General features: G+C 47.3%; 11 protein-coding genes across 11 annotated transcripts; 5 read left to right on the top strand and 6 right to left on the bottom strand.

The window, feature by feature from the left end:
• Positions 1–522: 522 nt before the first annotated feature.
• F9C07_2134952 (major facilitator superfamily domain-containing protein) lies at positions 523–3,301 on the top strand. Its single transcript, XM_041288900.2, has 6 exons — positions 523–1,233; positions 1,319–1,578; positions 1,683–1,878; positions 1,933–1,988; positions 2,048–2,833; positions 2,904–3,301. The coding sequence occupies exons 1-6, from the start codon at positions 1,152–1,154 to the stop codon at positions 3,138–3,140; spliced, it is 1,617 nt and encodes a 538-aa protein (XP_041141519.1). The 5' UTR covers positions 523–1,151; the 3' UTR covers positions 3,141–3,301.
• Positions 3,302–3,449: 148 nt separating this feature from the next.
• Positions 3,450–3,875, bottom strand: F9C07_347 (metal-dependent hydrolase; the record flags this gene model as incomplete). The annotated part of the gene is made up of 1 exon (XM_041284356.1): positions 3,450–3,875. One exon carries the CDS (start codon positions 3,873–3,875, stop codon positions 3,450–3,452), a length of 426 nt encoding a protein of 141 aa, XP_041141520.1.
• Positions 3,876–5,342: 1,467 nt separating this feature from the next.
• ayg1 (pigment biosynthesis protein Ayg1) lies at positions 5,343–7,305 on the top strand. The gene is made up of 6 exons (XM_041284341.2): positions 5,343–5,637; positions 5,696–5,770; positions 5,840–6,582; positions 6,640–6,772; positions 6,829–6,902; positions 6,959–7,305. Exons 1-6 carry the CDS (start codon positions 5,545–5,547, stop codon positions 7,059–7,061), a joined length of 1,221 nt encoding a protein of 406 aa, XP_041141521.2. The 5' UTR covers positions 5,343–5,544; the 3' UTR covers positions 7,062–7,305.
• Positions 7,306–8,744: 1,439 nt separating this feature from the next.
• On the top strand, positions 8,745–9,519 carry F9C07_2249030 (uncharacterized protein; the record flags this gene model as incomplete). Its single annotated transcript, XM_041284342.2, has 2 exons — positions 8,745–9,159; positions 9,180–9,519. The coding sequence occupies 2 exons, from the start codon at positions 8,745–8,747 to the stop codon at positions 9,230–9,232; spliced, it is 468 nt and encodes a 155-aa protein (XP_041141522.2). The 3' UTR covers positions 9,233–9,519.
• A 131-nt stretch (positions 9,520–9,650) lies between these two features.
• F9C07_2227227 (uncharacterized protein) lies at positions 9,651–10,937 on the bottom strand (the record flags this gene model as incomplete). The annotated part of the gene is made up of 2 exons (XM_041284352.2): positions 9,651–10,727; positions 10,782–10,937. 2 exons carry the CDS (start codon positions 10,935–10,937, stop codon positions 9,651–9,653), a joined length of 1,233 nt encoding a protein of 410 aa, XP_041141523.2.
• Positions 10,938–11,109: 172 nt separating this feature from the next.
• Positions 11,110–11,502, bottom strand: F9C07_343 (uncharacterized protein; the record flags this gene model as incomplete). Its single annotated transcript, XM_071511100.1, has 1 exon — positions 11,110–11,502. One exon carries the CDS (start codon positions 11,500–11,502, stop codon positions 11,110–11,112), a length of 393 nt encoding a protein of 130 aa, XP_071365507.1.
• A 100-nt stretch (positions 11,503–11,602) lies between these two features.
• F9C07_1014898 (uncharacterized protein) lies at positions 11,603–12,283 on the bottom strand. Its single transcript, XM_071507355.1, has 2 exons — positions 12,001–12,283; positions 11,603–11,947 (listed from the first exon to the last, which is right to left on the bottom strand). The coding sequence occupies exons 1-2, from the start codon at positions 12,110–12,112 to the stop codon at positions 11,703–11,705; spliced, it is 357 nt and encodes a 118-aa protein (XP_071365506.1). The 5' UTR covers positions 12,113–12,283; the 3' UTR covers positions 11,603–11,702.
• On the bottom strand, positions 12,226–12,570 carry F9C07_342 (uncharacterized protein; the record flags this gene model as incomplete). Its single annotated transcript, XM_071511099.1, has 2 exons — positions 12,226–12,272; positions 12,408–12,570. 2 exons carry the CDS (start codon positions 12,568–12,570, stop codon positions 12,226–12,228), a joined length of 210 nt encoding a protein of 69 aa, XP_071365505.1.
• A 1,420-nt stretch (positions 12,571–13,990) lies between these two features.
• Positions 13,991–14,395, top strand: F9C07_341 (uncharacterized protein; the record flags this gene model as incomplete). Its single annotated transcript, XM_041284343.1, has 1 exon — positions 13,991–14,395. One exon carries the CDS (start codon positions 13,991–13,993, stop codon positions 14,393–14,395), a length of 405 nt encoding a protein of 134 aa, XP_041141524.1.
• A 384-nt stretch (positions 14,396–14,779) lies between these two features.
• F9C07_340 (pectin lyase fold/virulence factor) lies at positions 14,780–16,246 on the bottom strand (the record flags this gene model as incomplete). Its single annotated transcript, XM_041284357.1, has 1 exon — positions 14,780–16,246. One exon carries the CDS (start codon positions 16,244–16,246, stop codon positions 14,780–14,782), a length of 1,467 nt encoding a protein of 488 aa, XP_041141525.1.
• Positions 16,247–16,425: 179 nt separating this feature from the next.
• F9C07_2082290 (chondroitin AC/alginate lyase) lies at positions 16,426–18,131 on the top strand (the record flags this gene model as incomplete). Its single annotated transcript, XM_041288901.2, has 3 exons — positions 16,426–16,559; positions 16,653–17,302; positions 17,366–18,131. 3 exons carry the CDS (start codon positions 16,426–16,428, stop codon positions 17,941–17,943), a joined length of 1,362 nt encoding a protein of 453 aa, XP_041141526.2. The 3' UTR covers positions 17,944–18,131.
• Positions 18,132–18,638: the final 507 nt, after the last annotated feature.

Below are 18,638 nucleotides of genomic sequence, written 5' to 3'. Positions count from 1 at the left end.
TCCTTCGACTGAGTAGTTATAGATCTACATAAGACGGTCACTGTTGTTCCTGCTCTCCTTGGATGTAGCACCCGTCCCGTATGACCAACTCTCTGAGACATGTTTAACTATTGAAACGAGCAAGGAATTGATGATGATCATATTAGCACCTTGTTCGGACACAACCTTATTGTTGTGCTGAAGTAGGAATTTACCTCTAGAAATCTGCTATTTTAGGCCACCTTCGGGGTTCCAGACGTGTTATATCGGCAAGGGTATGGTTAAAGATTACTCTATTATCTATAGCCAATCATAATGGCTCTATTTGTAAACTATAGGAGGAGTAGACGCGCCGGCATGCATATCTTGATACCCGAATAGCTTGATGAATCTGTCTTTCGTTTTTGTTGTAGTGTACCTCAATCAATCGGCTAGCCACAAATAAATATAGAGTACCACTCTTCATCAGTTTAGCTGACCAAGAGTAAGACTTATATAATGTTCAATCGTTCTGATTTAGAAAACACTGCAACCGAAGATGAAGTTTCGGCATGTGCGTAGCCTGCCTGTGACTTACGGCTAATAACGAGGCAGGTGGCGAAATAAGTGGCAAAGGCTCAGAATATACGTGGTTGATGTTCGCACAAGTAGCACCCGTGTGAAATGACGGCGTAGTCCAACCACCCAGGCCCATGTATCCACTTCGTACTCCAGTAAGAGACGATATAACAACATGTTTGCCCTATCTCTCACAGAGACAACCCTGTCACATTACTACTGAACCGGCTCGGACGGCTGGTACATATCTGACGCTGATCAGATGCCGTCTATCAGATTAGATCAGCATTTATGGTGGTAAAGATACTTCGGGAGAGCTATATGACACAGGGACCTCGTCGGGATTGTGGTCTAGCGGGTGTGGAGCCGAGTCCTCCAGAAAAGCCGAAATGCATACCCTTTCTGTCCCCGCTGATATTAGGTTCAGCAGCTTCATGCTTCATATCAAATGAGAGTCCATGTGAATCCGGGGTAGAGGAGCCCCACTCGCTGCCAAATGCTATGGTAGAGGTCCCATATTACCTTGTCATCTCCTCCTATATCGCTGCGAGCAATTTATTCTTCCCTAGCTCTGAATAATTGATGTCTACCTTCGATCCCTCGTGTTAAGCATCATGAGTGGATTTCGGCACGCCTTTTCTATGACACGGAAGGAGGTACGGGATGCCGTACCTCCTGGGACTATCTCCCTGTCAAGTGAGTAGCTTTGACACCACAGGAAGACATATACATTCTACACAGTTGATGCCTGCTAACACTGGGCGAATTTGCCATAATCTAGTTTACTCCCAAGAGTCCGCTGGTCGCACGCATCTCAAAAATAATGGCGAACTGGTTCTGTCTCCTCAGCCGTCGGAGGACCCAATGGATCCGTTGAATTGGCCAAGTTGGCGCAAGTTCACCGTTCTTCTGCTCATGTCGCTGTATGCCGCCATTGGAAATTTTACTTCTGGCTCAATTTCCAGTGCCTTTCCCTTATATGCCACTCCGATGGCTTTCAATCCCCCTGTTTCTATTGGGAAGCTGGGTCATCTCGTTGCGGTTCGTGCTCAACATGAGTATTATTGCACCCTTTTCAGTTCTTCTTTATTTTCGAGAATTCGTGTTTCGGTACGTGCTTGAATGCGATGGCTAAGCTCTACCAGGTCAATGTCCTGATGATGGGTGCTGCAAACATCCTGTGGGTACCATTAGCCAATACGTTTGGTCGACGACCGGTCACATTGTTCAACATACTCCTCCTCACGCTATGCTGTGTATGGGCAGCACGCGCTACATCCTTTGGAAGTCTCCTTGCTGCCCGCTTTTTCATGGGGGTTGGCGTCGCTCCAGCCGACACAAGTGAGTCTCTCCGTCCTTCTTACCAGAAAGTCTCAATGCTAAGGGTATTGCTAGTTGCACCGAATGTCGTAGGCGAGATCTATTTTGCACATCAGAGAGGAAAAGCGATGGTAGGATACATACCTTGAGAATAATCTCTCAATGTGCTAGTGACTGATTCCATGTTTAGGGGTTTTATACGGTTTTCATCTGCATAGGCCCCGTTCTAGGAGGTATTGCCGGTGGTTACATTGCCGGAAACCTGGGCCTGGCATGGATCCATTGGATCAATGTGATATTGTCCGGTATTCTACTAGTCGCCTGTTTCTTCCTCGTCCCAGAGACGCTCTATGTTCGTGAGGTCCCAACTCAAGCCACAGACCCTGCTTTGGACAATGGCGGGAAAGATGAGGATGCAGCAAGTTCGACCAAAATTGAAGATATTACGCGGAATCGAACTACGAGTGGTAGTTATTCGGAACTTACTTTTCTCCGCTCACTTAAGCTATACACCTACCATGGGAACCTTTTCCAGAATTTCATTTCGCCGTGGTTGACACTGCGTCTTCCCGGGGTATGGCTAGTGATGCTATGGTATGCAGGACTGGTCGGTGGAGTTGTGACAATATCGACAGTCGGCCCAACGCTCGCTGCCCAGCCGCCATATCTGTGGGGAAACAACGCCGGTCTCATCTTGGTCGGCGGTATTATCGGAGCATTAATTGGAGCAGTGGCTACGGCACTCACCGCAGATCGAATTGTAACCACGAAAAAGACATTGCAGGGTGAAGAAAACATGGAGCCAGAGGCTCGCTTGCCAATTGCACTTCCGGGACTTGTTCTTGCAACAACGGGTTTGTGGACCTTCGGCTTCTGCGCCCAGGCCTCGAATCCACACATGTGGATTGGGATGCAGTTTGGGCTGGGAATGCTGTCCTTTGGTCTCATGCAGGCACCATCCATTGGTTTCAATTATGTATGTTCTCGCATTCCCGAGGATAATGGGGTTATTCCATTTCCAGACAGCTAACCGTTTCTCTTACTAGATTATCGACTCGTATGCTAGTGTTTCAGCCGATTGTTTTGTTGTCGTGACGTGCATGCGAGCGATTATCAGCTTTTCTTGGACATTCTTTGCGAGTGGATGGGTCGAGAGTGCTGGTCCAGCCATTCCTTTCGGTGTGTTCGGAGGGTTGATGGGGCTGTTCACTTTGTTCACTATTCCACAGTGGTTGTGGGGAAAGAGAACGAGAATTGCTACAGCTGCCTGGATACCAAATTGAACAGACTTTCACCAGAACAGGGGATATCTCTGTTTATCGGGCCTGGTGTTGATATGTCATGATATTTGCTGGTGTTAGCAATGGTGATTGTTTTGTGTTAAGTTTTTAGTTGGCGCGTCTACAAGTCTTATGAAATTAGAAAACGTCTATATATAGTTGAGACCTTATGTTCCATATTGATTGAATATACTCTACCGCTGTAAACTGAGGCAATAAGGATGTGATCTTCTGGAAACAGAACGGGGATATCACACTGCACACACCACCTCTTCTGTTCAACCCTTGGATAAGATAGTATGGTGGAAATCCCTACAGGTACTGATTACCGTAACCATTTCCATCCCCTCTTACCGTATCAACGTAGGGCACCTGTTCATACCGATAGTCGAATAAGGAGTATTTGCCCTCCAAGACAGGGTAAGGCCTCTTCTTCCATTCAGCCTGGACCTTCCTAGCCGTCACCGGAAACCTCTGCTGAATTGAGGAATAGTTCTCAACAGTCAATTTCCTGTCTCGCTGCACGAACTTCCCATCAACCAAGACATGTTTAATATCACCAACATTGGAATGGAGAATAACGGCCGCGACCGGGTCGTCCCAGCCAAGCATCCCAGGAGACATTCCGTCCCACACAACAATGTCCGCCTTGGCTCCCTTGGCAATGACACCTAGATCCGGTCGTCGAAGTGCCAGACCTCCATTGCGTGTGGCGAGCATGAAATGCATCGAAGCCATAGTCTAAGTACAATAAGTATCCTGTGGCTTGACAGTATATTTGGATTGGCTTTTTGAACCTTCGAATTTTGTGGACAATATTGCCTCCACATTCTGCGGGCGCGGAACATGAAATGCCCTCGGTCGTAACAACAAATATTGGGACAGGCTATTTCCGGGCTCGTAGTGCTCCGCGACAGAGCATAGAAATGCAAGGAGCCGTCCTTCCGCATTTGAAGTCCATAGCCCCTTTATGCGATCAAGGCCAAAGGGCCATGTAGTGGGCGGCTCTGGGGAGGCTTCGCAACCGTGCTGCTGCTCGAATAGATGGTCTTTCTGTTACCAGTGAATAGACTTTGGCCCGAATTCTTCTGCGTCTTCAATTGACCTACTCGGTATGCCCAGTATAACACGATCAGGAGGCAATACAATAGATGCCCCGCATATAGCAGGATTAAGCAATAGATGGTGGTAAGAAAGTCCATTCTGAAAAGGAATAGAATCATGTCAAGTCTCACATCTTGAGGCCGTGGCGCTGTTGTCCCTTTTGAACTATAGTCATGCTCCCAACGGAACACAGAACTTCATGACAGATAATATTTCCCAATTCAAGGACTAGAAGTTTAATGGTGTAGTAGTACTTAATTCTCGAGTTTCTTTCAAAGGGAAACTAGGATTGCGGGTATATACTACTTTTGGTAGCACAACCCTCGAGGAAGATAAGCACTAAACACTTCTACCTGTACTAGAGACCCTTATACAAAGAAGGTTTCTATGATCATGTTCAAAACTAGTGAGCTTTAGGTCGGTGACTGTCAGAGAACCTGTCACATGATGAAATCGTATCACTACGATAAACCAATGCATAGCAAGACAAATGCAAGCCAGGCATCACGCTAACCAGGAGCAGACTATGCGACTTAGAACACGTGGTCAGCAAGATCAAGGAGCCCCATAAAAGAGCCTACTTAATCACTGTAAGGGACGGGATGGATACTGTTCTATGTTTTTCGAAAGGGACATTCGTACATTTCTTCTGAGTTCATTCCTTCGTAAGTTCGAGGTGTATACTACAGTAAATTAGAAGTTACACGCACTTGACTTTATTACTTCATTTATATGCTACGCCACTATCCAGATCAGGTTGGTGTCTCTCTTAGATACTATGTCTACCATGTATTTCAAAGAAAACTTGAGCGGTTACGCAAAATATGTAGCTGAGCGACCAAGCCTGTTTCTGATTTAAGGTGGTATCTATTCCCCAGGAGACGAGAGAATACTCCATAAAAATCGGCAGCAAAGCCCGTATTTGCAAAGACAAAATGTCACTTCACGATATGGAGTGCCAGAAATCTATGCGTGAAATATGACAGTGATGTAACTTCGTCGCCGTTTGCGGTAATGTTGGCTTAGGGTTGTTGTTCGAACGTTGCAAGCGCTGCACGTGACCTTGGAACGTTCACCAACTATTGGCAAATGTACAGTAAATTAGAGGGAGCGTGATTCGTGAAGTGGTAGCCACTGTGGTAATAGATAATTACGTAGGAAAAATCTCCGATTTGACTGCTGTGTTGTGGGAGAGTTCAGCAACGGTGATTTTCAAATCTACTATGCTTCTAACTCCAGCCCTCCTTCTACTACCACAGGCCAAGGATTCATTCAGACCTCAGTTTATTCCACATTTATAAAAATGCCTAATTGGATTCTCGGGAATAAGTTTGATACCATCTATCCACACAAGGGCTCTATCAAGACTCTGTGGGAAACGCGTTGGAAATTTGCAGTTGGTTATCCACTCATTACGCGACGATCAAATCGAAAAGAGCTAACGTACATTATAGTGTCAGAAAGGAGTTTATCCTTTTCATGATGGATCATTTGAGGACTTTGAACCAATATTCCAAAAGCTTATATCAGTTTGTCCTCAATGACTCGCAAACCCAAATTGAATCTTGTTGCCACTGACCAGAGATACTTCACGGTAGGAAAACATCAATGATGCCAGCACGGATGAGTATACGTCTACATTCTTTCCTATTGCATCGGACTTAGAATCACAAGCTTCGCAGGCCTTGGACTCTGGCAAACCAGACGACGCAATCGACCTGCTTCGCCGAGCCGCGGTAGTCTATCGGATTTCACGTTTCCCCTATGTCGACATAACCCAGCCAAACTCCATCAAGCGAGCCGCATTCGAGCGTCAAAAGCAGGTATACCTGAAAGCCGCCTCTCGCTGGGATCCACCGATCAAGGAAGTTATCATCCCGCACAGCAGTCGCGGTAGAAATGACGGCCAAGAGATCCCGATTTACACTCGCATACCTAGAAATGCTCGGCCCGATAACCCCGTTCCCGTCGTCTTTATTATGACCGGCCTAGATGGATACAGACCAGATAACAGCCAGCGGACTCACGAGATTATCGGCCGTGGATGGGCTGTCGTCATCGCGGAAATCCCAGGTACAGCGGATTCGCCTGCCGATCCTGCTGACCCATCCTCTCCTGATCGTCTTTGGGACAGCGTCTTTGCATATATGGCGACACAGCCGATGCTGGACATGAGTCAGGTTGTGCTCTGGGGGCTCAGCGCTGGAGGTTTCTACGCCATCCGAGCCGCTCATACGCACGCAAGCCGACTCCGTGGGGCCATTGCACACGGCGCGGGATGTCACTATTTTCTGGATAAAGAGTGGCTTAGTCGTGTGGATGATCATGAGTATCCTTTTTCGTGCGTTGAGACTTTCGTCCTACGGAGATTCAAGGGGCATGCGCTAATAATTTGCAGAATCATGCCAGGGTGGACAAAGAAATACGGCTACGATGATACTGAAGTCTTTGTGCAAGAGGCACGAAAGAAGTTCTCGCTGGTGGAAACGGGGATTGTTGATCGTCCTAGTTGCCGATTGCTTTTGTTAAATGTACCGGACTACTTCCCTCGTGCGAAGGCAATGTGCCATATCTGATGAATGTGTAGGGTGTCGCCGACGGTATCACGCCAATTGAAGATTCTTTGCTTCTCTTTAACCATGGTAGCCCTAAGGAGGGAAGGTGGGTCCCGATACTAATCCAAGTTTATGTTTCCATTAAGACTAATCAGCAAGCAGGTTTTTTGAAGGTTTACCCCATATGGGGTACCCCGACAGCTTGCCTGTCGCTTATAGATGGCTGGAAGATCTTCTACCCTGTGAACCAAAGCAGAAAAACTAGTAACCAGCCATACGCATTGTACTAGTGACGTGGCAGGTCGCGAGGAGTTAGAGAGCCTTTCAGTGCTGGAGGCGCATGTATGGTTCACCCTGAAAACGCACCATGTTATAAATCTGAAGACCGTTCCGAAGATAGTTGTAATGCACATTGAACTTTCCCAAGTTAATTCCAATGCTCTGCTCGTTTGAGCTATTAATTTTAGGCCAATCCCCATTAGCCTATACATACTAGTTCAGCTTACTGTGGCTAGTTTCGAAATTTCAACCATTCGTTCTATATATCATGATAACCATACGGTATGCATGAAGTAGCTGGAATTATTACCGAATATTTTGATATGGCTCTATCCCAGTGTTGTAGCCTGACTTGGGTACTATAGGGCGCGACAAAGTTCTCAACTCCTGAAAGAAGAGAAAGACAGGGTAGATAGTAAGGCCCTGTAGATATCATTTGCATTGGGTGATACTGGAGGCGCTCTGGGCTTTTTAATGACTTTATGACACATTATGTAGCCCGCATAGCTGAAGCGCCAGGTTATAGCTCCTGCCATCGTTTTATATATCTCACCTTCTCTCTCAAAAACCTTTTAACATGAGAATATACATCATCGGTCACCCAATACTTGACGTACTCTTATCTCTTGGTGGTCTTTGACTTTCCATGTCGGGCTTAACTAGGAGAGGCGACCACAATAAAAGCGGTTAATCAAGATAGAAAGGTCCGACGAGCTAACTACAAACGACACCATGTCAGCAACCTAATAATGAGCACCTCATTTTGAGAAATGAAGGTCGCCATCATGGCGGCACACGGACATTAGTCGGAACAAAGAGCCTTGTATCCTTATGGATTCTAAGCTTGCTCAAACCGGCTGCCTTCTGGCAGTGTAAAGCAACATAAAATTAGTTGAACATCGTCTATAGCGCATGCAGTGATTATCCCTCCCTTATCCTGTTAGTCATATTCAATGAGCATATTTATCATATCCACTGATATCCCACATGCATAAACCGCCGCTGTTCCATAGATGTGTGCTATGTGTGTTTAGCTCTCCGGTATCGTCCGCTTTGTTGTCGCTAATCACAGCAACTCCAAAGAAAAGGGGTACAACAACCAAGATATGTGTATAAAGGAGGAAAGGTATGGTATTATCTAACGACTATAGTGAGCGGGAGATGTGGGGTTCACAAATGTCATAAGTTCGTCCATATATCAACCATGGGTCAACGGACGCATCTTGATGTAACTCCGAGATGGACTGCGGGAACACCGCTCCATTCCCTCACGGCCGAGACGCGGAGCGACTGTCTAGAGCAATTCTCCACCTATCCTCTGTTGGTAGCTATGCCTGGAATGCTGATGGAAAGGGAAGCTAGCCAATACAATATCAGTATCTATGACTACTATTACATTTCTGTGACGCGCGGACTTCTGAAAGCAATAATTTCAAAACCGGGTGATGTCAAAAAGTATCATGATGGTTAGTCGTTTGATCATCGATGAGGTCAGAAATTAAGAGCCATGTCAAGTTACTCACTGACAGAAACACTATAAGTGTGGTCTCACTTCCTGGACGTCTTGTTTGAATGTTATTAACAGCACAATCGCTGCCATCATATCTCCCGTCTCTACTCCACTACACCCTCAACACTCAAAGGCCATATATGCTTGACCCCTGCCACTATGACGGATACCAAATACTACTGGAATCACGATGCACCTTTTTATGCTCATTGGACATATCAACGCAGCCCAGATGGTGCCACGGGCAAATGGTTTCGATTTCTCGTGACAGCTGCCTCACGCGAGGACGCAAAGACTTTCTTCCGGGGCGTGGAAAAGTACGCCAAACTAAAGGACGCAAACATAGTTTCCGTCAAGGCTATTAACTTGGCTTGGTGGACCTACGATATCAGCGGCGGTGATGGCTGGAATATTATGAGACTTGTCCAAAACATCGACCAGATGAATGCATCTGCTTATGGGGATATTGATGAATTGCACAACAGCCGGGGGAAGATCCTCATTTCTATTTTGAATGATGCCGACGGTGGTAGCAGGTCCTGGCCAATACTGCCTACTCAAGATGTATCTCTCAGTGACTATCAACATGGTTAGATCGACCCCCAAGACTGGGATGTCCTATTCTGTCCTTTTGTCGAATATCCTAAACACACCACTTGGCATGATACTGTGGCTTGTTATGCGAGGGAAGATGATCGGAGTGTGATTCACCAGTATTTAAGTGACATGTCGGGTAGTTACTAGATGGGTGACTACCTGCTAATCTAATTTGTTGCATGTTATTTTGGCACTTGGTTTTCATAATATCATTTTGGCTGTTGCTAGGTGTGTTGATTGCAAGAAAAGTGAAGAACCCAGGAAATAAATGGACGGCAAGTGCGCCAGAATATGGCCTCGGGCCTACACTGGGGTTGAGGTTGTAGGGTAGATTGAGCTGTTTTCCCCCTTACCGTGTAAAGATGATGCATATATGTCAGGTGGCGCGGATCCCCGGCCATGGCCAGTGTTCTAACTGATAGTAGTGCAAGCCGGCATAGTCACAGAGTTGGTGTTTGCTATGTGTAACTAGACTCGATACAACATTTCTACCAAGGACCGCTCATCTGTCTCGGGACAAAGGAACAATCTATCCAAGACACTGATACTCAATCTACCATCGCCAGGATGACCTAGCCTTGGGCGCTTGCCAAAGTTTCCTCCCCAACTGGCGGGCCAATACCATCGCCATGTAGCCCGGGGTATGGTTTTCACTTGTCGCAGGTAATCATGTGTGCATTTCTCCAGATCCTGCAATCCCATGTCCCAGGCTCCCGCATTCTCATCAACTAAATTTCCAGGTTCCTCATCCCCCTCATGCTCGTCCCCAGCAATAGCCTGTTGAATGGTGTACTCGGGTGTCAAATGCTCAAAATACTCCATCAGGTCGCACATCGAATCTGGGTCGGGCCAGTTCTGCAGAATGACAGCCTGAATGACACTTGGAGGCCGGAGAAAGACCTTCCGAGTGCGAAATTCCTGTAGCCGTGGAATAAGTGGGATCGTCTCGAAGGCCTTGCGAGCTAAAAACTCCCACACGAAGACAGTCACGTGCAGGATATCAAGTTTCTCCCTTAGGTTAAGATGACCTCGACTGTACCACTGGGCGGAGATAATTTTATGCCATTGATTTCGTGACGTGCGGCTTGGATACACCGTTGCCTTCGCGAGGGCTAAGCATTCGATGGAGAGCCAATGGGAGGTTAGCGCTTGGTAGAATCTGTGGTAGAGTCTAGGCTTTTGATTGGGGGTGCTGTGGATGGTTTGCTCAGATAGCTGGGGAAGCGGGTTGTTGCTCAGAAGTAAAGGGCATTGCGTGTGCCACCAGGGGACCCAGTCGTTCAAGTATATGTTGTGGATGGTGGGGTCACTGTACAGAGCAAAAAGCGAGCGCATACCGTGCCAGCGACACACAATTGCCCAAACTTGTTCGTCAGACAGTTTATGTGGGTGAGTTGGGAAGAGGACTTGGCTCAGGACATTTGGACCAGGTCTGGAGGCTTTCTGCGCATCCCCCATTGAGAGGTCTAGCGACGAGAAATATGTTTGATTAAGGGATTGAAGGAGAGTCAGCTTGATGTCATACTTGTGTTGACATTGGGTTTGCTATGCAAAGGTCAGTCACCTGGGTATATCTTCCAAGAGGGCGGGTATACGTACAATGATGCAACGGAGGATGTTTACACGCGACGATGGACTGTCAAAAATGGCATATAGCTGTTCGCAAGTTCTCGCAAGGTGCAGAGCATCGTCGATATCGTTGAGACTTTGATAAATGAGCAGAAGAACCTCCACTGGAAGCTCGAGGATTTGCATTACGGTGTGGTTCTCTTTCGGATCTAGGGTGTGCGCATCATGTGATGTCAAGAGGCAGGTAAGTAGGCTCTTATCAACTACAACGAACTGTTCATTGGATATACCCTATAGTGCAGAACGAACTAGATATAAGAGAGTGAATACATCTCGCAGGAGTCTCCGCCTAAGTGATTTAAAAACGGTACCACCACCACCAGGTCGCGGTCGCGGCGGCTACGGGCAAGACGACCCATGTGAGACATGGCTTTAGCACCCCAGCCAGCCGCATCCAAAAAATGATATAATGGAACTTAGTAATGAAATCGCCTTCATTGACATGGGGGAAGGGATGATCCGGTTTCTCCTTTTCCTTTTCAAGAAACTGGCAGAGGGGGCCCCAACCATCCTGGACCTTAAATTCCAGAACCTCGCGCCCTCGCCTTTTTGCAGCGATGCGAACCAGGTCATAATGGGCAGCGAAGCCAATCGGTAGACGACTAGCGTCCTGCCAGTTTCCTTTAGTCCACACAGACAGTGCTGACCGTAGAATTAGGATGTATCGGCCAATGTAAGTCTTGTGGACCATGCTAGCAGGGAAACAAATGAGGGGCGGGCGCCAGTACAGGATCAATGAACTCCAAAATTCCCCACCGTTTCCAACTCAGAATGGCATAGAAGGTGCGCTGCATGGAGGCCAACCATGGCTCAACGGGGCGGGTGGTCAGAATAATACGTGCATCGGGCTAGGCATCCATCAGCTCCTCAGCAAAGAGAATGCAGGGAATATCAGTAACCGCCTGAAACTAGTGTCAGCCCCAGGTCCCAGGGATTGACCAACCCGAGGTAAGAAGTCACATCATAGCGCCAAAGCATCTGGTCAAAGTCGGCACCTGCGAATTTGCGACCGATTCCGTTGAATATCGCGTCAATCGCACGGTTCCAAAGAGATAATGAATTATTCTGCTGATCAAGATTACATTCGGCCATGTGGTAGCACGTGTATCCTAGTTCCTTGAGCGCGACGTAAAGAGCTTCGTCGACCGGTGAGCCATAAATGATTCCAGAAATATAGTAATTCACATACACATGGTCCCAGTGCGGGACATGCCTAATGCCAGGACTTTCATCTTCTTCTCGCTGTGGGCCGGAGGCTCCATCCGTGGATAGGGCACGGTGGGAAAGGGGATGTTGTCCATCGTAGTGAGATCAAATCCCCAAAATTGAACCAGGATGGGCAATGTGAAAACAAAGCGGACTGATGGGGGCTAATATACCCTACATGACTTATAACTCGTACTTCTAAGTGGCTTCACGGCTGGTCTTTCTGCCAATAATGTGTGAGACCATTTGTTAGCACTAGCTCCCAATGTTACATCGCAGAACGGTTGAGACATGACATAAGTACCAATACCCCTTCCCTGTCAGTATGGTGTGACCCCTAGCCCTTATAATGCAAGAGACGCATCATCTCATCCTCACTAGTATTCTTACCCCTGTTATTACCACGACCCTTGGCCCACATCTCATACAGGCCAGACACTGGGATGCTGCCAGTCCACCAGGACCGCAGGCGAGATGGAAGAGCATTTTGTACCAGTGAGCGGTATGTTAATAGATTGACACATAGAATAGCCATCCAAAGCTGTGCCGTCATCCACTCACTGCTGGTATAGATTTCCACTGTGGACTGGTTAATGTATGTATCCCCGCTATGGTGGGGTTACCTACCAGGCGTATACTACCCCCACAGTCTCCTGGATATTGACAACTATACACCGACACCCATATACCAAACGACGGCACTATTATATTACCCTCGTCTTTTTACTTTCAGTGCTGAAAATATGATGTATACTCCTTTGTGCAGTCATTACTAGTTTATTTGACTCTTACTATATGACCCCGCCGGGTAGCCGGTAGCGAGTGTGTATATCTCAGCGCGATTCACAGTGTACAGTTATATCTTCCTATTCAACAACAGTACCGAAGCTATCTTGAAATCAAAGTCAAAATGTGTTTGAAGGATTCCAAAATCCGGATTGGACTTGATTGCAGGGTCTTATCCCTGCTGCCAATCTAACCAAGACTAATTGTGGCGGGAGATGAGATGCTGTGGCCCGAGGAACAAGCTGTATACACACCTAAAGCCTAATTCTTAGCCTGATCACAAGTCATTAAAAACTTTTGTTAGTTAACTCTAACTCAGTAGAAATATTCGGTGAGCTTATAGATCTGTGTGAAGCTTTTGCAGATATGTAAACCGAGTCTCCTTGGGCTTTAATTTGTATAAACTTAACTTTATATATATATCATGTGTACCGATATATGAAGGCCATTACTAACTAGTCTTAGTCCAATTTTGCAGGGACTATAACATAGGTGTCGTTATTCCTCCCTATATCTCTCGTAATCGGAACTATATCACGTTGAAAAACTGTTCAACCTTAATATCAAAAAGAATCCACTAGATGCACCTGCTGAAGTCTTGGTAGCTTGTGGAGTTCTTGAAGTTACTGTAAAGCGCATCTGGCTAAGTCAATTCCGGATGGACCACACTCGAATCGTCTCTCCGCACAATCATACACCTTCCGCTGGAACAGCCCATAAAGAAATGGAGAACTTGCCTGGATGTTTTATCTAGGGGAATCGGCTATCTATTATACGTGTCACTCAAGATCACATGATCGGCCGGGGACGGCAATCCCCACTACTCCGTACACCTCAAGCCGAGACAGCGATATTTATCGACGAATCTCAACTATCCAGAAAAATACCTTGCGTTCCTGGAGCCATTTTATTCTGTGACGCGTATCAAATAATGATGAATGGGCCTGTGGCGATGTGTCGAGATATGTAGATGTAACTTGCAGAGCGCTTAGGGTAGGTACAGATACCTGATTCGACCTCGTCCCGACCCTCGATCAACGACCCACAACACTACCATGGATTAATATTCCGAAATCCCCCTCCTCTTGGCCTTAGTATCTCCTCCTCAGCCATACCTACAGCAGAAGAAGAGCCCCAACGACAGGATCTCACCCACTACCAAGTCAACAACATATCCAGATCACTCCATGGCTGCCTCGCAGAACGCGATCCTGACCCGCGACCAGCTGGCGGGGTTACCGCAAAGCTTCTTCAATGCGGTGGACAGAAAGGACCTCGATGCTGTAGTATCGCACTTCTCACAAGACGCGATATTCACCATTAAGACGGCTCAGGTCACATTCACGGGTCCGGACGAGATGCGCCATTCCTTCGCCGACTTCTTTAATAACACCAAGCACATGCTCCATGACATCAAGAGTATTGTCGTCGATGAGATAAATGGAAAGGTCGCAACTCAACAGCGCTATACCGGCGAATTGTTAGACGGGACGAAGAACGAGATGCACACTTGCAATTTCTTTGATGTTGGGCCTAATGGGAAATTCACTCGTGTGGTTGTTTTTATGACTGGTACGAGCCCGTTGAAATAGGTGGAAGGATCGAAGTGAACCTATATGATTGGTATAGTCAGGACTAAAGAGTGTGATATGCATATTTTGCAAATAACCCAACTTCCTTATGGGTTATTCTGAATAGCATCTACTGGCAACTTCGTTAATATACTCAGTACGCCGTGCGTTCAAGAGCTTGACATCTATATCAATCATGATATAGTCCGAAGCGATCTAATTCTAGAATGCTATGTTCAATACCAAGGCTATCAGATCATTAGGCTGTCTCAATACTCATGATGTCGCTTATGTCATGTTGTACACTCATTATATCTGCGAGAGATGCAAGGCACAAGCAATATTCATCTTATTTATCAACAATCAATGATTACAAAATCCAACACCAGCTCGACTTGGGTCGCCTCAAAGACCCTTGCCGTTGTAAGATCCAATATTGGGTCGCTGCTCGGATGACACTTTGTTATTCCAAAAGTCTCTCCCTCCATTATCGGACACGACAACCCCTTTGAGCAAAGCAGGGCTCCCCGATCGCAGCTTATACCCATCTACAGAGTCAATGGTATCCTTGCCGGTACCCGGATCGATGAATAACGCATCTCCATAAATGCCAGCTGTATCACCTGGCTGTGGCACAGTCTGGAAAAGGTTGCCGTGCCACTCAATTGAATCGCCAGTCGGTAACATTGAATCCTGAGTCCCAACCCAGATATTGTTGGACATGTTCGTTTTCGGCGGGACAGCAATCTCAAACTTCTTATCCGGACAATAGACAACATTATTGTAAAAGTCCAACTCCACATTATCTCCGTTGCTATACATACGACAATCATTTTGGAAGATATTGTAGCGAACAACTTGCCTCGCTCCACCAGGAGTCCCACAGCCATCACAATTCAGGAATATACCACCCGCATTGTCATGGCTGTAGTTATACTCGACAGTACATGTCCCTTCATTACCCCAATCACAGTCGAATGCCTCACTGTCTACCTCCGACATGAGCGAGTCATGGACAGCATTGAATCGCATGACCGCATCGCGACAGCCTAGCACCCAGATTCCGGCGAAATTGCCCCCGGTCCAGGGATACTTTCCATGTCCGAGGAATCCACAGACATTGCTTTCAATGAGGGGGGAGACGCCGTACGATACCACGATTCCATCGCCGCCGACGTAGGAGATGTTGTTGGAGAACACGTGGACCCCTTCGCCGCGGTTGTCCATCTGGCCCACGCGGACTTTGATGCCGCCGCCACCGCAGTCATAAACTGTGTTGTTGAATATTTGGACATCGTCGTAGCGGCTGTTATGCTCGGTGCCATTGACCAGGATTCCGCCTGAGGCGATGAATGCACTGGATTGCGTGGCCTTGTTGGTCTCACCGGCTACATTGTAAACCGTAACGTCATGAATGTATAGACCCCGGTGCACGGTCCCGTCGGAAGAGGTTGCAAGAATGCCGCGGCGCCAGGCGATCTTGGCAGCTGGGTTAATCACCGCTATGTTGGAGATCTCCCAATAGTCTTGGTTAGTAAGGCTCACTGCCTCTGCTGCTCCGGACCCATTGATGATGGGCAAGGGCCCATCGCTGTAGCTGGTGAGGATGATCGGCTTTTCTTGTGTACCGCTACCCTGGGGTGAAAGGGTCCCCGAGCATGTTGTGTCTGATTTGATGCTCAAGGTGTCTCCTGCGCTTAAAACAGCTGCATTGGCCTGTTTAATAGAGCTGAATGGGTTTGATTTGCTGCCATCCCCGTTGCTGCTAGAGGAGCTGCAATCGAGATACAAGTCCTTGGCAGAGGAGAGTTGCAAGAGGCATGCGACGAACGCGATGAAGCTACTGTGTCGCAGAGCTCGAGAAGCAATCATTTTGATAAAAGGACGACTGTGGTATTTGATTGGCGAGCTCGCATCGGGGCATGCAAGGGGCCATTGTGACCATTTATATACTCTTGCCCCCTTGCTTGCAGATCCTATTTAGATCCCGAAGCTCTACCATAGCGATGCAACCCTAAGGCTCACCCCACTTTACTACGTACAAGGTCCAAATGAAGACAAACTCCGCTCGGGGTATTCATTCCGCCGGTATGGCTTCGATTTCCCCACAATCGGTGGAATGCTCGGCGCGTCTCGGCATTGCACGCTTGGACAATCAACCCGAAACAAGGATCGGCGGTAGAATGTAAGCATTTAGCGAAGCGAGATAGCAAGGGGACCTTTTCATTGCAATCATACCATTTAAAAAGGAGGAACATGATGAAGCAACCACCCACAGCCCCGAGACATTGCTCACAATCAGTAACATCGCAAGCATGATATCTTGGAGAGATCTTCTATTCGTTACTAGTATCGCGGCTATAGTCCAGCTGGGAGTTGGAGAAACTATAACAACGACGACTGCCTTAGCGCCGTCAAAATGGGTCCATCCCGGAGCAATGATCAGCCAATCCCAATTGGACTTCGTCAAATCTAAAGTGAACAATGGCGAGCAACCCTGGGCGGATGCCTACGACGCACTTATGGAGGATGAATCTGTCAGCAATCCCCAGGCCCCATCGCCGCATGTCATCGTCGAGTGTGGTCCTTACTCGGACCCGGATATTGGTTGCAAAGCGGAACGCGATGATTCCCTAGCAGCGTATGCCAATGCTCTGGCGTGGGCGATAAATGGTACCAAGGCGTATGCTGAGCAGGCGATCCGGATTATGGACGCATATTCATCCACGATTCAAGGTCATAATAACTCCAATGCACCCTTACAATCAGGTTGGGTGGGCTCGGTGTGGGCACGAACGGGTGAGATCATTCGCTATACCGACGCCGGGTGGTCGGACGATGGTATCACCCAGTTCGAAGACATGCTACGTAATGTGTATATGCCTCTCACTGTTAATGGAACGACTGGGACTGCGAATTGGGAGCTTGGTATGCTATCAACCCTGATAGTACATAGATGCAACAGATAGCTGACGAGGTGAGGTTGTATAGTTATGACCGAAGCGGCTATTATGATGGCTGTATTCCTCGAGGATGCCGACTCCTATAACACCGCAATGGACTGGCACTTGAAACGAGTTCCTGCCACAGTATACATGACAAGTGATGGAGAGTACCCGGCCGCAGCTCGCGGACATAGTTCCGATCCGGACGCAATCATCTCTTGGTGGTTTAATCAAACCACATTCCAGGAAAACGGTCAATCACAAGAGACATGCCGAGATCTCGAGCACACTGGCTACTCTTTTGCGTCTATGGCTCATGTGGCAGAGACCAGTCGTATCCAAGGTACCGACCTCTACAAGGAGGACTTGGGAACTCGACTGCGCTATGCGTTAGAGTTTCATTCTCAGTTTGAAAATGGGGTAGCAGCCCCAGCCTGGCTTTGCGGTGGGGAGCTAAAGTTGGCGTTGCGTGCGGTCACAGAAGTTGGGTTCAACGCGCTGTCGTTCAGAATGGGAATCGATATGCCCCAGACGGAGAACCTCACCGTGAAACAGCGGCCGGCTGAGAACAATGGTCTTTTTGTGGCGTATGAGACATTGACGCATGCACAAAATAATGCTTGACATAGTAGTAAGGTCGTATAGGATGTCCTTTCTTCCGAGAATATATATTGCCCTTTATCCCACATTTGTGGTGCACAGTGCGTATTGTATGGTGTTGAAATATTATATTACTAGTATTCAGTGACACTCATAGAAAGCATGGAGTATAAGACGAAAAAAGAACGTAGAGGCAGGCAAGGCAACAATCCAGTGGTAAAAACTATTGAGAAGTAAGATGAATCAAAAGAAGCTGATGAAGTTGCTAGTGATGCTGATTCGAGATTGATTGTCTAACTAATGAATAGAAACGTAGTTATAAGACCACAAGATATCTACTGCTTCATGAACTCGAATGCAATTCTATCGAGCAATTTTCAACGTAACCCCATATCTAATAGCCGATTCCCCAGCTCCAGAAAGTAGTAATCCGCATAAACCAAGCCATGATCCCAAGCACGATCAGCATGATTGCCGTTGAAATTCGCGGTAGATTTCTCAAGTATGGCATCAAAGCGATGGCCACTGGTGGCCTCGCATGATTCCATTTTCGTAACCCCATCCTGCTGGCAAATCCTCAGCCGCATTTGATCCCGATTGTATGCCAAATCTACCGTATCCTTTGTGATGTTTAGCGCATAATTTAAGTATCTCTTGGCTGCATCCAGTTCCCCCATGCCTGCTATATGTCCATAGAGAATCAACATCCCATTCGCAGC

This window comes from Aspergillus flavus, chromosome 1 (assembly GCF_009017415.1).
Source record: "Aspergillus flavus chromosome 1, complete sequence".
In the NCBI taxonomy this organism is placed as follows: Eukaryota; Fungi; Ascomycota; class Eurotiomycetes; order Eurotiales; family Aspergillaceae; genus Aspergillus; species Aspergillus flavus.
The sequence above is the reverse complement of the archived record's forward strand: the minus strand, read 5'-3'. Positions and strand labels throughout refer to the sequence as shown.

Coding starts and splice junctions, on each gene's coding strand:
- F9C07_2134952 (XM_041288900.2), top strand. CDS start 1,152: ATGAGTGGATTTCGGCACGCCTTTTCTATGACACGGAAGGAGGTACGG. Junction 1,879..1,932: donor CGTCGCTCCAGCCGACACAA/GTGAGTCTCTCC, acceptor GGGTATTGCTAG/TTGCACCGAATGTCGTAGGC. Junction 2,834..2,903: donor CATCCATTGGTTTCAATTAT/GTATGTTCTCGC, acceptor TTCTCTTACTAG/ATTATCGACTCGTATGCTAG.
- ayg1 (XM_041284341.2), top strand. CDS start 5,545: ATGCCTAATTGGATTCTCGGGAATAAGTTTGATACCATCTATCCACAC. Junction 5,638..5,695: donor AAACGCGTTGGAAATTTGCA/GTTGGTTATCCA, acceptor CGTACATTATAG/TGTCAGAAAGGAGTTTATCC. Junction 6,583..6,639: donor GATCATGAGTATCCTTTTTC/GTGCGTTGAGAC, acceptor AATAATTTGCAG/AATCATGCCAGGGTGGACAA.
- F9C07_1014898 (XM_071507355.1), bottom strand. CDS start 12,112: ATGGACAACATCCCCTTTCCCACCGTGCCCTATCCACGGATGGAGCCT. Junction 11,948..12,000: donor GTCCCGCACTGGGACCATGT/GTATGTGAATTA, acceptor CGGTCGACGAAG/CTCTTTACGTCGCGCTCAAG.